General features: G+C 46.6%; 7 protein-coding genes across 7 annotated transcripts; 4 read left to right on the top strand and 3 right to left on the bottom strand.

The window, feature by feature from the left end:
* Positions 1 to 101: 101 nt before the first annotated feature.
* N7510_002632 (SDR family NAD(P)-dependent oxidoreductase) lies at positions 102 to 1,062 on the top strand (the record flags this gene model as incomplete). The annotated part of the gene is made up of 4 exons (XM_056974559.1): positions 102 to 163; positions 218 to 454; positions 507 to 805; positions 875 to 1,062. 4 exons carry the CDS (start codon positions 102 to 104, stop codon positions 1,060 to 1,062), a joined length of 786 nt encoding a protein of 261 aa, XP_056839676.1.
* A 552-nt stretch (positions 1,063 to 1,614) lies between these two features.
* N7510_002631 (flavin monoamine oxidase family protein) lies at positions 1,615 to 3,208 on the bottom strand (the record flags this gene model as incomplete). The annotated part of the gene is made up of 2 exons (XM_056974558.1): positions 1,615 to 2,945; positions 3,010 to 3,208. The coding sequence occupies 2 exons, from the start codon at positions 3,206 to 3,208 to the stop codon at positions 1,615 to 1,617; spliced, it is 1,530 nt and encodes a 509-aa protein (XP_056839675.1).
* Positions 3,209 to 3,603: 395 nt separating this feature from the next.
* N7510_002630 (uncharacterized protein) lies at positions 3,604 to 3,825 on the bottom strand (the record flags this gene model as incomplete). The annotated part of the gene is made up of 1 exon (XM_056974557.1): positions 3,604 to 3,825. The coding sequence occupies one exon, from the start codon at positions 3,823 to 3,825 to the stop codon at positions 3,604 to 3,606; it is 222 nt and encodes a 73-aa protein (XP_056839674.1).
* A 181-nt stretch (positions 3,826 to 4,006) lies between these two features.
* N7510_002629 (uncharacterized protein) lies at positions 4,007 to 6,061 on the top strand (the record flags this gene model as incomplete). The annotated part of the gene is made up of 9 exons (XM_056974556.1): positions 4,007 to 4,225; positions 4,277 to 4,399; positions 4,461 to 4,570; positions 4,632 to 4,753; positions 4,815 to 5,045; positions 5,118 to 5,298; positions 5,356 to 5,414; positions 5,470 to 5,528; positions 5,591 to 6,061. 9 exons carry the CDS (start codon positions 4,007 to 4,009, stop codon positions 6,059 to 6,061), a joined length of 1,575 nt encoding a protein of 524 aa, XP_056839673.1.
* Positions 6,062 to 7,202: 1,141 nt separating this feature from the next.
* N7510_002628 (uncharacterized protein) lies at positions 7,203 to 9,011 on the top strand (the record flags this gene model as incomplete). Its single annotated transcript, XM_056974555.1, has 4 exons — positions 7,203 to 7,346; positions 7,382 to 7,676; positions 8,315 to 8,925; positions 8,973 to 9,011. Coding segments are annotated over 4 exons (1,089 nt in total), but the record flags the coding sequence as incomplete, so codon positions are not given.
* Positions 9,012 to 11,210: 2,199 nt separating this feature from the next.
* Positions 11,211 to 12,313, bottom strand: N7510_002627 (DUF1769 domain-containing protein; the record flags this gene model as incomplete). Its single annotated transcript, XM_056974554.1, has 4 exons — positions 11,211 to 11,409; positions 11,483 to 11,678; positions 11,755 to 12,106; positions 12,173 to 12,313. 4 exons carry the CDS (start codon positions 12,311 to 12,313, stop codon positions 11,211 to 11,213), a joined length of 888 nt encoding a protein of 295 aa, XP_056839671.1.
* A 2,025-nt stretch (positions 12,314 to 14,338) lies between these two features.
* On the top strand, positions 14,339 to 15,459 carry N7510_002626 (RING-H2 finger protein; the record flags this gene model as incomplete). Its single annotated transcript, XM_056974553.1, has 2 exons — positions 14,339 to 14,949; positions 15,021 to 15,459. The coding sequence occupies 2 exons, from the start codon at positions 14,339 to 14,341 to the stop codon at positions 15,457 to 15,459; spliced, it is 1,050 nt and encodes a 349-aa protein (XP_056839670.1).
* Positions 15,460 to 15,471: the final 12 nt, after the last annotated feature.

Here is a 15,471-nt window from a genome sequence, read left to right as displayed (position 1 = left end):
ATTATTAGACTGTATTTGAGCGACTAATCTCTCCTCCATTAACAACACCGAAGTACTAGCATTTGATCCAAAAAACACATCCTTGTATACCTTCGTTCAACATGCCCGACTTTAGTGGAATCGACCTTTCTGGAAAGACTGCCATCGTGACTGGCTCCTCTCGGTGAGTGTGCAGCGATACCCATTATCTTTTGTTTCGACTGACGGTGGATGACAGAGGCGTCGGCGCAGGCATCGCGGTCATGCTGGGAAAACGAGGGGCAAGCGTTGTTGTCAACTATGTCTCTGGCAGCAGCAAGGAGAAGGCTTTGAAAGTCATCGCAGATGTCGAGGCTGCGGGATCCAAAGCCTCTCTCTGCCAGGCCAACGTTAGCAAGATGGAGGACATTCCAAAGCTTATTGAGGCCGCTTTGGCACTCAGTCCGAGCAAGAAGATCGATATCCTGATTCACAAGTAAGTCACCTGACTTGGATATGTCTTCAGCTAGTTTCTCACTTCTCGAAAGCGCTGCCCAGGGTCTCGATGCCGACTTGAAAGACACCACCCTCGACTTCTACAACATCCACTTTGACTGTAACGTCCGCGGGCCTCTTTTCCTCACCCAAGCCGCCCTCCCCCACATCGCCCGTGGTGGTCGAATTGTCTTCATCTCCTCAGCTGCCGCCCGTATGGGTGTGCCCCAGCAGACCGTATATGCTGCGACCAAGGCAGCCAACGAGTCATTTGCTCGTGTCTGGGCAAAGGAGCTTGGTCAAGAATATGGTATCACTGTCAACTGTGTCAACCCTGGCCCAGTCGCCACTGGTAAGTCAAATTATTCACGAAATCTCCCCATTTTATTTCTCTTGGCAACCTTCTAAGTGACGAATATAGACCAATGGTTCGCCAGTGACGAGAAGTTCCTGCAGGAGATGCAGCCATTGATTGACTCCACCCCCGCCGCTGCCCGTGTTGGTGAGGTCTCCGACATTGCTCCTCTCGTGGCTTTCCTCTGCTCAGAGGATGCTAAGTGGACCACCGGATCAGTGCTTTCTGCTAGCGGTGGACTCCTGATTTATTAACAACCGAAAGTTGGCTTAGAACCAATAACTATACTATTACATAAATGCTAAAGAAGTTAAAGCTTGGTGTGGAGGAGAATTTCAGTAGTCTCTCGTAGAAAGTTAGTAGTTCATTCTGACTGTTCAAGCTAGCTCGGCATGAGTATCTGTACGCTTAACTAGTTCCCCGTCCAAAGATGTACGAACCTTTGGGTGACTTTGATTTTCGCGCTATGATATTTTTAATTTCAAATTGCCAAACCTGGGGTGTCGCCCGTACAGAAACATTTAGAGAATGAGAAGGTATTCCGAAGTAGTAAAAGCAAAATGCAAGCTTCTTGATCGCCAAGGCATTTGTTCTCCTTTGGCATCAATATGTTTCTTTGTTTCTTCATTTCCCAGCTTCTCGATAGTATCAAAACTAAGATTGGTTTGTACGTTCAAATCGATAAAGTGCCTACAGCTTCGATAGGCAGCTGCGTCTGAGAATACAATATGTCACAAATCTTGAAGTCTTGATCTAAGCTAGTCATGAAAGGCTTTCAACGCAATACAAGAGGTTTTGAGTTCAGCTCAAAGTCTGGAGTCACGCTGGTAGGAGCCGTGGACTGGGTTGGCACCAAGAATGCCAATCTCATTCATAACGGTATCAGCAGCAAGGGAACCTTGTTCCATAGCTCCCTCGATGAAGGCGCGCCAGCCGTGGGCCCAGTCGGAATTTGCCATCAGAACGTTACCATGACGCTTCTGAAGCTCCTCGAGGTACTTGGTCAAGTAACCAGCTCGGTACCAAGCAGGTCCAGCCATCGAGTAAGGATCGGAGAGCCAGTCGTGGAAAAGGATCTTCTTGATCTTCATGGGGTGGAAGCGCTGCAGGGCAGTTTCCAATCGCTCAGGCTGCTTGGTTGGGTCCAGCTTGCCTCGGTTGTCACCGGCAAATGAAGTGATGCGAGTTGACTTTCCGCCGTTACAGAAGCCATCACCATAAACGTAGAGGAGATCACCGGGCCAAGTGCAACCACGAAGCCCACGAAGGTCGCCCTCGACTTCAGCGTGAACCTTTGTCAAGTGGTTTTGGTGACCAATGTTAATAGCCTCCATGCGAAGGGGCGAAAGAGGGGGATCGAAGTGGATTTTACCTAGGACTGAGATGGGCACAGTGTTGATGACACGCTTGGCACGGTGAATCTTTCCATCAGTAGTTGTTAGAGCAACTGGGCCGCCGTTCTCCACAATAGACTTGACGGGGGTCTTGAAAGAGTACTGGAGACCCAATCGCACGGCGTCGTCGAAGATGCGGCGAGCAAGGGTAGACTGGCCTTCCCGGATCTTGTACAATGTCCATACTTCTTCGAAGGTCTCCGGGCTGAAGCCCTGCAGAGCATGGGAGCGCACGAGCTCGAAGAATCCAACATCCTCGGGGAGGCCTCCAGCAATGTGGGGAACAAGGGACTCCATGAGTGCGATCTCGTCGGCAGTCAGCTGGTCCCGGATCTGTTCGATACGGTCGCGGCAAGAAAGTTGGTCAACAGCCTGAATCTCGTTGAAAGAAACACGAGAGTTGCCGAGAGAGGAGTGGGGAAGGGGGCAGATACCCCGACCCTCCTGGCCATCGATATTGATGAAAGCCCTCCATGCTTTGAAGGTCATCTGACCGGCCTGATCGAGAGTGAGCTTTCGGGAGCCAGAACCGGTGTCGATGGTGAAATAGGCACAGCCCCCATCCTCTGTACGTGTCAACTGGACTTCGTCTTTGAGTCCGTAACGCTGCATCTCCACGAACAAACGGTTGTGCACGTGGGAAATCCATGTACCACCCATCTCATAGGTGGTTCCATCCACTTCAGCACTCCATGTTCGCCCTCCAATACGATCACGGGCCTCGATAAGAAGAGTCTTCTTGCCTTTTTTTGGACACAAGTCAGCATTTAATCACAGCTTTTCATTCTCGGTAGTTCATTCACTTACCAGCCTTGACAAGATCACGGGCAGCGATAAGACCAGTGTATCCAGAACCAATCACGACAGCCTCCCAGACATTTCCATCATCGGCCTGGCGGATCTTGCGCTCTGGCTTTATAACACCATAGGAAAAGAGTCCTTTTACTAGACCTTCACTCTTGGTGTACATGTAACCATCATGGGACAGGTTTGCTTCGTAAGGCATATTGAAAAATGGCAAATGATAACTGCGTCTGCCACTTCAGAAAGATGAACAGCATAAAAGAAAGTTCAGGGAAGTGCGGATCTTGCAGTTTTCAACTTATCGGCAACGTCTAGCGCCTTGAAGACAGAAGATGGCAAATAGTCAAAGGAAAAACGGCCATCCGAGAGGCCGATCAAGTAAGTCTCTCAATTGTTGAGGGAAGCGCCAATATTTACCTGTTCGGGTGTTTTCCCCAACTGTCGGAGGTCTGGAATGCTGAGGTTGTCCCGGTCTTACCGCCACTCCACCAGCAATTCAATGATAAGCTTGAAGATCAATTCCGCGATGAGGTCTTAGTCTTCCCCAATATACTCCATCAAATAGTGCTGACGGGCATCAGATACCAACTAAACTTCCTAAGGTTCCTCGTGACTGTAAAGCACTAGTGGGAATTGGTGGTTGTTCCGCATGCGGTTTAGCGCCAACTTCATGGGGAAGTTATCCCAATTTATTGAAACAATTTTCACCTCCTGGTCCACAGTTCGGATCGCCCCCCTTGATAAGAGCGCGGCATCAGCTTTGCGGGGTAGCAGATCTCGATGAGTATCCTGGGGTTCAACCCGGTAATCATCTTCCATTGGTGAACGAGGATTCCTTCCGCGGCTTATCAACACTAGCCAGGCTAAGCCCTTGATAGATGTCCTCGACGCCTGGAAGTGCCAGCCCAACTCATCCGAGATTCCCCTTGCCTGAGTTTTCACATAAATTCAGCCAGGGGTCCCGATCTGAAATCGAAAGTTTTCTATCAAGGGTTACATCATGGCTTCTGCTGGTCCTAAGAAATGTACGAAAGATGACTTGAACAATGTGGACGACCAAAGTATCCGGATGAGTGCCTTTGATGAGTTGGCGAAGATGGATGAAGATGAGGCTGTGCTTCGTGCTAATGGACACGCCGCTGCAATGCCTCGCCAGTTCAGTTGGCTATCTGCGTTAGGTCTTGGGTTCTCAATTACCAACTCCTGGATCGGATACTTTGTAAGTGACTTGTCCATCCCCTATTCCTGTCCATTTACTCACAACTCCCAGAGCTGTTTTGGGCAAAATTTGATCTATGGAGGAGCCCAGGCTACTATATTCAGTCTCATTGTGGCCTTTTTCTGCCAGGGTATTGTCACTCTTGGCGTGGGGGAGCTAGCCTCTGCGTATCCAGTAGGTTTGAATCGCTACATGTCTTGGATGCAAGTATAGCCACTTTGCTAACTCGTTCCAGTCTAGTGGTGGGCAATATCACTTTTGCTACATCTTGAGCCCCCCTCGAATGAAGAAGTATTCCGCCTATATTGTGGGATGGATCTCCATGCTTGCCTGGTGGACAGTAACGTACGTTTGTTTGGAATTCGGTCACACATACTTACAAGTGGTCGAACTAACGAGGGAACAGTTGCTCTGGCATTTCACTCGCGGCTGTAGTCCTAAACGGGCTCATCAGTTTCTGCATACCGAGTTACGAAGCCAATCAGTGGCAAACATATGTGGTTTATGTGGCAGTGTCCTTTACAACAGGTGAGAACCAAAATTTTCTCTCGGATCTTGCTTGGGGCTCATCATTAATAATACTCAACAGTTATCCCAGTGTTCATTGCCGATAAAGTCTCATTCATTGCGCAGCTATCCCTCTTTCTTTCCCTTGGAGGCTACTTGGTATTCTTTATTACGTCTCTTGTCATGCACCAGCACACTCAGCCAGGTTCGTATTTGACAGAGTCTGGCTTGGGAAACAGTGGTTGGAATCCGGGCGCCGCGTGGCTACTTGCCATTAGTAACGCCATGTATGCCTACGGCGGCACAGATGGAGGTAGGTTCCCCTTGTTTTTGAAAAGATGTTCATCTTTCTTCGGAACGATACTGATGTTATTTTCACGAACAGTAATCCATATCTGCGAAGAAATGCCAAGGCCCGGCAAGAAAGTGCCTCAAGTAATGATGGCGACCATGGTCATTGGTCTTGTCACCTCATTATCTTTGTTCATTATCTTGATGGTATTCATGGTAGATCTCGACGCTGTTCGCACGTCAACTCTACCTAGTCTTGAGCTCATGTACCAAGTGTAAAGGAATAATGATTCTTTCATCAAGCACTGGTAGTTGCTAACTCTGGATTTCAGAACCGGAAGTAGAATGGCGACTGTCGCTCTCTTTGTGCTGATCTTTGTGGTCTATTTCAGTGAGCTTCACAATAACCTCCTAATACAACTCCCACAGTGTTCTAACGAAAGCAGTCTCCCTTCCGAACCAGTGGGTGACTTGTGGCAGAATCGCGTGGGCGTTCGCTCGAGATGTAAGCATAAAATTCAACCTTATCATTTTTCAGCTGGAACCACAGCTAATGGTATTATGAAGAATGGTACACCCTACCCAGAATTCTTTTCCCATGTTCATACGAAGCTACAGTTCCCGGTCAACGCTACTATCGCTGCATTCATCTTCACTTGCATCTATGGCCTCCTTTACCTAGCATCGACTACTGCTTTCAACTCTATAATTACATCGGCCGTTCTTTTCCTGAACATCTCGTACGTTGTGCCCCAGGGAATTCTTCTCTTTGGAGACCGAACTGTGCTCCCCAAGCGATATCTCAACTTCGGTTGGTTTGGTTATTTCTGCAATGTGTTCTCGCTAGTTTGGATTATATTGCTCGGTGTCTTGATTTGCATGCCACCTGGTCTTCCGGTTCATTTGCAGTCGATGAACTACACGCCTGTTATTGTTGTCGGAGTGGTCGTCTTCATCAACCTCCTGTGGCTCTTCTCGGGTCGGAAGAGTTTCGAGGGACCCCATATTGACTGGGAAGCCCTGAAAGCCGGTGTTTAGTTCTTATGACACAAATGATTTATACATACTACATGAGTGATTACCATTAGAAACAATATCATGGGGACTTATGACTAATTTGACTGGGCGCTCAATTTTTGAAGCCGTTATTATCTCCCAAGGTCTGCTTCTACCTCGGGAGATAAAACGGGTTGAAATACATATTAGGAGGATCTGCACAATGAGTCACTATGGCTGAATTATCCTCCCTTCAGCTTGATTCGATCCTCCTCACGTCTCCCCATGTCACCATACATTCCAGCAGCTGTTGGAGTGGGTAAAGCTTCAGGTTCGCCGCAATACATCTCCGGAGAGCCAAGATCACAATACATGACGAGTTATACTAGTACCCTATGTCGGTATTGGAGCGTCTGGACATGTTCAAGTTTTTTTCTGCCAGTCGAACAATAAAATCGATGCGTCAGTATCCCATAATTTCGGGTGAAATAGGCATCAAATGCCTGATTGTTAGCAAGAGTTTCTTTATAGAGCCTGTCAGTTGTTCAACGATGAAGAAATGACATTCTACACGAACCTTCAAACTAGACAGAAGAAGAAGAAGAAAGGAAAACAGACAGACTAAATCGTAAATACAGGAGAGGCAAACAGCGCAAACGGAATAACGTGATCCCGGCCTGTTCGTTCAGGTCTTCACAGAGCCGATACATAAAAAATTTAAGGGTAATGAGGCACTTGAAGTGTGCAGGGGCGAAGCATAGTTCCTCAGTTCGGCATGCGGTATCTCAAGCGCTAGAGCGAAAGTGCGTAGGTGTACATGTACAGTGGGCGCCGCAAAAGTCCTTGACCCCCAAAACTACGTTTCTTTGCCGCCTCCTTATAAGGGACATAATAACCGCCCATTAATAATACTTCTGAGTGGTGCTGACGCTAATGTCGGTGGAATATTAGCGCAATACTTTGGGGGGTCTCAGACTTTCGCGGCGCCACTGTAGGACTGGAGGTATTTATGTTACGCCACTGTACCGCGGCGGAGCCAATCCTGCAAAATTATTCTGTCCTCTATCGATATCTCCCAGACTAATCTCACATTCTCATTTTCAACCCGACAGCGAGCAGGATGGCTCCTCATGGTTTGTTACGCTCATTCCAACAGAGCATCTTAGGCGCTAACGATGAGTAGCGGATGGTCCAGCTTGTGCAACATGCCGTGAAAAGTGCCGAGGATGCGATCGAGCGAGACCAGTATGCGGAAGATGTGCCACTATGGGTCTTCCGTGTAAAGGATATCCAGAAAAATTCCGTTTCTGCGGCATTGCGTCGCGGGGTAAATGGAAAGGTCGAACGGCACCTACAACGAAGAAGAGCAAATATTCATCAGTATCCTCGCCAAAGAAATCAACGACTCTCAAAGAGATACCTCCTGCCCAACAGACCCTGACCCCCCAGTCATTTCCAGGGCTTTTGGCGCCAACCGATCAAGGCACAGATTTTCAGATTATCTTCTCCGATCCACAGCCCGGAGTTGATCACGTATTCCCGACTGATGTATCTCCAATCGATACACAGCCGAGTCAGCAGCTACTGGTAAATGATCGAGCTGTCGAGCTTGATGACTTACTGATGCTAGATAGAACGGAATCGCTCCTTGAATACTGTAAGTCTCTAGCTCGTCCCTCCTTCATCCACTGTGAAAGCTGAAGAGGGCATAGACGACCATGTGATTTGTCCCCATCAAATTGCACTGCGACAAGACGGTCCTGACAATCCGTATCGTCTCTTCATTTTGCCATTGGCATATGAACAAATAGGACTCCTCTATGCAATATTGGGCCTGACGGCCTTTCATATGGGCTTGAATACGAAAGATCTTTACCTTCAAGAAACCCTTGCGGTGGAATATCGCTTAAGGGCCATCCAATCTCTGGCGTACAAGATGCACGATGGAATATTTCGTGACATGAGTGAAAATGAGCGCGACGGTATTTTTGCCACGATCCAAATCTTACTTCTGCAGGATGTAAGCTGATCTATACTCCGAAACCGGTTACTTTTGAAGCTAATGGGGTCGCCAGATCTTTGAGACGGGGATATCCACCCATGGCGTTCACATAACTGGCGCCGTATCGATTTGCAACCAACTGAGTCTGCGCGAGAATCTTACGATCGATGACGAACGTGCCATATTTTTCCTGGGAAACCTCGCATGGTGAACCTTCCTATTCCCCTTTTATCCTTTTATTCATGCTTCTCCTGCTGATTATCACAGGCTTGATGTCATTCGCTCCTTATCAGACCCAGAGCGACTATGTTTCTCTCCAGAATTACGACAAACTATTGTGAACCTCACCAACGTGAAGTTTGAGCTTGTCAATGGCTGTCCCCGTGACCTTTTTTTGATGATGGGGAATGCCCTGGAATATTCCAAGCTATATTCCTCGGGGAAAATCGACCATTTACGACATAAACAGCTTATTGAAGAAACTCGATTTAGGATATATTCCTGGCAGTTGGGAGATGGTTTTTATCCGGATGGGGACTCACGCTGGGGTTTTGTCGCCGAGGCCTATCGTCACGCATGCATAATCCATACAACCCGTCTCTTAGACGAATATATGCCTGTGGAAACACCCATTATCCAGGCATCAGTTACAATAATCTTGGATTCTGTGTCAGAAATTCCAACAGACTGTTACCTTCTCGAGCTTCTTGTGCTGCCGCTTTTTATAGCCGGCACAGAATGCCTGAGTTCACATGCGCGACATTATGTTCTCCTACGGTTGGAAAACGTTCGAGCCATGGCAGGGGTCGGGAATAGCTTGACTAATGCCTTGCTGAAATGTGTATGGGATGCCCGGGGAAACCAAGCGAAGAATGACCACCGCAACATCCCTTGGATGCTATTTGTAAGTTGGTACGATTTTCGTTACATGATTCCAGCTAATCTTTCCAGACCTTATCAGAGCGCCACAATGACTATCTCATATTATGATGCAGGATTCCTTTGAGCAAATTCAATAAGAAAAATATACAGTATAAATTTCAAGTAAGATTGGGACAATAATGATAACTTGTCATCCCTTCCTTCCTTCAAGTGGAGTAGAACGCCCCCGAACTTGGGTTTAGAGTGGATACCTCTGTTTTGGGAAGGTCGCGCAGCAGCTCCAAAGCATACTTCCGAGGTTCCACCGAATAATGTTGCGCGAAATCTTCCCGCTCTACGCCGTAGAGCGGAGTTCAAGTTGTAATTGGTGGCGTAATATTTGATATTAATTACTTGATACGGATATACCAGTAACACTTAGAAATAAAGTTCAATCTTGTAGGGTCATTCCGGATTCGCTTCGCTGATCTGATGAAGTGCAAACAGTCGTTGCCTCTAACCGGGTTCTACACTTATTACATAAAGTTTCAGGCCCTCGTAAACTTTTCGCCTCATAACAAAGTACACACCGGCTTAAGTGCACTATGTAGAGGGTATTGCTCCGTGGCGACTTTTAAAGAGAGCTAGTACTCTTTAGCTAGGGAAAGCACACATACTCTAGCATTCCCCTACTGACATTCAAGGCATACCGTACTAGCCTTTTGGCACTAATGCAACGCGATAGGAGTTTCACGCAACCCTATCGAAGTCATGCAATCTTCAGCCTCTAAGCTTGTAAGCAAAATAAACTAAGTTAATGGTGTTAAAACTCAATGTGATACAATATTTGGATAACCATGAGAATCCTAAATTCCATCGTTAATTAGTAAATTTACTAGATAGTGTCAGGTGACAATGATTGAAATGGTATTCAGGTCTAGCTACCATGTCCATATTTATCGTAGAGAAGCGGAAAAACTCTACACAGTGAAATCTGGCCACATCGGGGCACATCCCTGAACAGTCCTAAATTTAAAGTTAAGAAGTATTTCCTTGCATTACCCAGAAATACAAACATAGATAGGGCGAATATATATATCTGAATCATAAAATATGCGAAACTTTTTAAATCCCATAAATAGGCTACATGTGAACCAAAAAGCAGTATTATATCATAAAATCTCATATTAAGCTGTGGTTTTTGGGATATTGAGTTGTAAGATATCTCATTTACTATGCTGTCTTGGGCTGACCCGCTCACTTGGGTGACCCACTCCCCAGGAAATATGTTAGCTAACTAGCTTATCGCCCAGAGGGTGTTAGGGTGTTAGGGTGAGAGGAAAGACTCGGACCAAGAAGCGAAAGTACGGTTTGGACTGGTGGTCCATTCATTAATGTATCTAATAGAAGGAACTCAGCCTGATACCGAGTTTTTGCTGAGGCGTTGGGCCAAAGTTTAACCAATGGTGAAGTCATTGGGTAGTTTTAATTCATGTAGAGAACGACAATATTGCTCGTTGCCATGCCCCATTATGGCAGGCTGGCGGCGAGAAAGCTGCTGGCGAGGCTGTAGTTTCTGACCCAATTGACGAACGAAAAGCAGCGGAGGGGTCTATGTTGAGTTGTTCGATGTCAAGGCTACAGTGGCTTACAATGCGCGTTCGAGAATCTCCAGACTTTCGCACTCTCCCTGGACAAGATTCCTCCGAGGCTATTGCATTGGAGGACGAGGGGCCGAGACAAGATGTAAGCGCACGGATAAAATGACGGGCTCGCTGAAACGATCCATACTATACACACTTTACCACCTTCTGCCACCCAATCGCTATTCTTGCATAGTCAAGGCAAGTGGATGATATGTACTGGCGGCGTTGCCTGGCATGATGGTCAGGATCCACCCATCCATTACTAGTCACACCTTAACCGTATTTCTCAACCAGATCAGCGTTGTAGGATAGGTAGAGGACTAGCGAGATCGGTGAGCCCTGTGGAGACCACCTTTCTGCCATCGACGTGCATCTATGATATTTTTCCGTGAAGGGTATTCGAAGCTACTTCGGCTTATTTAACCAAAAAGGAGCTAGTAAGTTACCAGTGAATGACTTTTCAGGTCGAACAAGTTTAAATGAACTGTATAAATTGACCCTGAAAGTCAGAATTTTACTTTAAACAATTGACTTGTCCCATCTCAATGCCAATAAAATTAAGCTTCTCTAGCTACAGATTTCGGTGTTCGACATCAGTGTCATTCGATACCCTCGGATGGCTAATCACCCAAAGCCGCATATATTTGAACTGATTTTAGTAGAAATAAAATATAAATTTCCTTTAATCAACATTGGCGTTTTGTGTCGTATTGTTGCATTGAAGATCATCATGCCCTTGAAATATTAGCCTAAAAATAAGAACAAAGATTACTCCTCCACTGTGCCTATCCTTCAATACGTATCGCAGGGTGTGGTTTTTGTCATCAACATATTTTATGACTGGTATGGTGAATCCTGGAAGCTTCAAAGAGTAATCTGTTCTCGTTCGTTAGAATACGCAATAAAGATTTGAGATGCTGGGGAAACAAGGGCGTACTTTGAAAATCGATATACCCATTTGCAAAGATTGCTTTGTATATGAGGCCAGGTTCAAAATCGAAACCCTGGCGATTTTCCCTTTGGAGGAAGTATTTTTTCCGCTGGTGTGCCTCAGGCGGGATATTCATACCCCGTACGGAGACTTCTTCTCCAGCCTCACCACCTTCCTCGATATCCTCATTGTGCAACGCATTTCGCCAATTTTCCGGTCCTTTCGGTAGCCTTTAGTAAATTCGCCTTGAAATTCTAATTTCTATTCTTGCAATAATCCATGGTTCCAGACGCACCTGTTTTTCCACATATTCGTAGACAATCTAAGCTGGAAAGTGCAGGACTGTATAGATATGGCTTATCTGCATATGCATCACCATAAACGCCTGGATCAATTATCCATCTCACAATGCGTAGAGCAGTGTTGAGGCCGGGAGGCAAGCGGTCTCGGATTGGATTGTCGAAATCATTGCCGAAAATTAGGCTATCGCCTGAAATGGTCTTCTTCAATCTGAAGGAAAAGATGACGCAGTATTGGTGGTTTTTGTGAAGGGGACAAGAAAAATATGAGTGTGTGTCAGGGGTTCCTTCAGGATAACCTGCGCAATTGAATGACAATATACCATTAGCTATAAATCTCTCAGAGCACTACATAAGTGACATTCAAAGTACAAAATATAATAGTTACCCACCTGTGTAGTTCTTAATTCTCACGCAAAGACTGACGACCGCACGCTCGTTCTCAAAAGTTACAGTCTCCTGCTGGTTCACAGGAACAATGGTATGACATGCTGGATCATACTCTGGCCCTGCCGTTACCTGCAATCGATATTTATTCTTAGTGTCTAGCACCATGTTATTTGAGTTGGTGTCTGGCGCTGAGAATAAAGATAATGTGAAAGATGGGGTAGTTAAAGAGGCATCTACCCAGTTAACGGAGATGGAGAAAGGATTATTCTTTTTATATGGAAACCGGTGGTTGGATTGGGTTAAATCCCATTGGTTACATGAGCCGATTATATAGGCGTAAAAAATTAACCGTTAAATTCTAGCCGTAGTGTATCAAGATAACAGACCGATACTGTATCATAAACCAAGAAGGTAGAGTGTGTGGTATTCAACTGGAAAGGGATCGGCCCCGAGCCCGATTGTGCTGTGGCCTCGGGAATATTGACACTATAGGTGATTTGATCGTACCCAGAAGCATAGACGCTCTTGATTACAGCTAGAGTGAAATCAGCCCACGAGAGCTAGCAAAGGAAGCGTAATTTGAGCATCTGGCAAAGGGATTGTCATTCATCCAGCAGGGAATCGCTCACAGAGTAAATTACGAGCATGTTAAGCCGATGTGCTTCTTGTTTACATCAACCTAGCTCACAACGAAACGAATTGTTTTCGTTTCCGTATCAGCCGGGTCCAGGCAGCTTTGACTTTGTGGTACGACTCGAGTCGTGTCGTTCTCGTTCCCGTTCTCGTCTTCCCTACCCCAACAGCGGGCAGGCGAGGCCTTGCCTACGGCGACCGATATCCTTTCACAGCCTAACACTATCTAGAAAAGGCAACCAGTGCTTGCCAAATGAAGTAACGCAAACGGGCCTTACTATTTTGCGTGGCGGATAAAGCCTTTCCTAGGACAAATTTCGTCCACCAAACTTTATCACAAAACTTATGCCACACCTTCCTCTCATAGCGCTGGATGGCCCCTGTAACACTAAATAGCTGAGCAAGCCAATATCAAATATCACCCACATATGCGCGCTCTATTACAAAAGCGGATGATCACGTGACTGGGTCATGAAATAAACTATTGCGTCATTGGTATATCAGTATGCGGCAATAACGCGCCCCCAAGCCACACTTGACGCGCGTGAATATGAAATAATTTCTCTACCCACTATGAATTCCTACTCCTTTCTTTTAAGGAAACTATACTCAGTCGTCCGCCACAAACCAAGTGAACAACTTTATCTTTTGACCAGGCCTTGAACGATTCAAACTATCGTCCGTGAAGGTTATTCGAAGCTACTATTGCTGATCTGACTAAATAAGGAAAGTACTTAAAAAGGAACGAGTTTTTAGCGTGATCGCGGTTAGATGGATCATATATAATTACTATGGATGCCAGTATTATATTTTAAAGAATCGACTTTTCCTATCTCAATGCAATCAAAGCTTAGCCTTCTCTAGCTACATATTTCAGTGTTCGGCATCAATGTTATTCGATGCCCTCAGATGGATAATAACTAAGCCGCATATATTTCAACATTTTTCAATAGAAATAGATTTAAGAAATGAGCTTCCTTTAATCGGTATTGGCGTTTTGCGCCGAATTGAAGCTTTGTACTTCATCTTGCCTTTGAAATATAGTCGTGGAATTATCCATCCGTTTTAGGAAAATGTACAAAAGTGGGCAACGGTGTGCGTACGCATGGGCCGGGTTTCATTGAGTTTTAGGCACGAGGCAATTTATACTTTCTGCAGTGGCGTGGTCGAGCAGGGGGCAAATGAAAATTGGCTGGTAGGTATCACATTAATCTCCTCACGGAGTTGGTTCAATATTTTAAAGTACTTAACATTAAATTCGGTCCGCAGGAGTTCGCAGATTGCCTGCATTCCTGGATCTCTCAGTTTTCTCCCGGGGTTTGTGTGTAAATCAGACACTTGAGAACGTTGTCTTTGCTCAGCAGTTACGAAGGAAGACCAAACCGAGGCTTATCGCAACGTAAACAATCACCTTTATAGTCCACATGCTACCGCCTCTCGCTAGAAGCTTTTTGATACATCCAACATCAAATCTATCGACATAGATCCGATGTCAGCCGTAACGGATACCGCTACGGACACCGGCAGCACCGGCGCTCCCAATAACCACTCAACAGGTTGGTACTCGATGCCTTTCTCTTCTCTTTTATCTTCGAGGATTTGATATTGACTTCGGTTACAGCCATAATAATTATCTGCAGCACCGTGGGGATCATCATTGCTCTGTCCCTAGGCATCATCATTACGGGTGTCGTGCGTGCCCGCCGTCATCCACGTCGACCTGGGCCTCCCCAGCTTGGAGTGCGTCCACGACGAAATCGAGCGCGAGGTATAGTAAGAGCTATGCTAGACACAATACCCATTGTCAAATTCGACGATACCAATGACGGCGTCGATATCACCAAAAGGGATGTGGAGATGTCCCTGGCCTCCGAGAATCCTGCACGCAATCACTCTCCTCCTCGCTCGGAGAGCATCGCTGCTGTTGGGCAACCCAACCCGCACGAATCTGGAACTTACATCACCGATCAGCCCACAGATCGGCCTACACCAACGGTCCCCGAGTTGAGGACTGATGCAGTGCCTGATGGAGGCAACTTATCGTGTCCCATTTGTACTAACGACTTTGTCAAGAGCCAGGAGCTGCGCGTCCTGCCATGCAATCATCAATTCCACCCTAGGTGTATTGATCCTTGGCTTGTGAACGTCTCCGGCACATGTCCTCTTTGGTAAGTTCCACGGTCTTAAAGGAATAAATTTCCCACTATCTCATTATAGACCCACATGTTGACACCACCAGCCGCATTGACCTTAATCATCCGCAGAGTGAGGACAATGCCGGACAAGATAGGGAGAACGCCGAGCACACGGAGAATTCGTCAGATGGGACTGCAATACCAATAGCCGATGCGATGCAGGACCGTCACTCCCAGCATGGTATGAGGAAGTACCTTCGCAGGCCATTGAATGCCTGGCGGATGTACAATGTCATCGTCGAGGAGCGCCTGGCTGCCCTACGCCGCGTGCGTGAGGCGAACGAGGGCTATGCAGCCGGCGACGAAGCCGGGGAACCACTCAGCCGGAATCTACTCACCACGCAGCTACGCGAACGTTTCAAGATCCGCACTCGTATCCACATGGCTGGGGGATCTAACTTAGGCTGGGGAATCACACCCATGCCGAGCGTTCTGGCGCCCGTTCACATGACGGTACCATCAGCATCGGAATCAAACACATGATTGCTGCTATCG

Source organism: Penicillium lagena (genome assembly GCF_028827675.1).
Source record: "Penicillium lagena strain IBT 129212 chromosome Unknown utg000001l_segment0_segment0, whole genome shotgun sequence".
Lineage (NCBI taxonomy): Eukaryota > Fungi > Ascomycota > Eurotiomycetes > Eurotiales > Aspergillaceae > Penicillium > Penicillium lagena.
The sequence above is the reverse complement of the archived record's forward strand: the minus strand, read 5'-3'. Positions and strand labels throughout refer to the sequence as shown.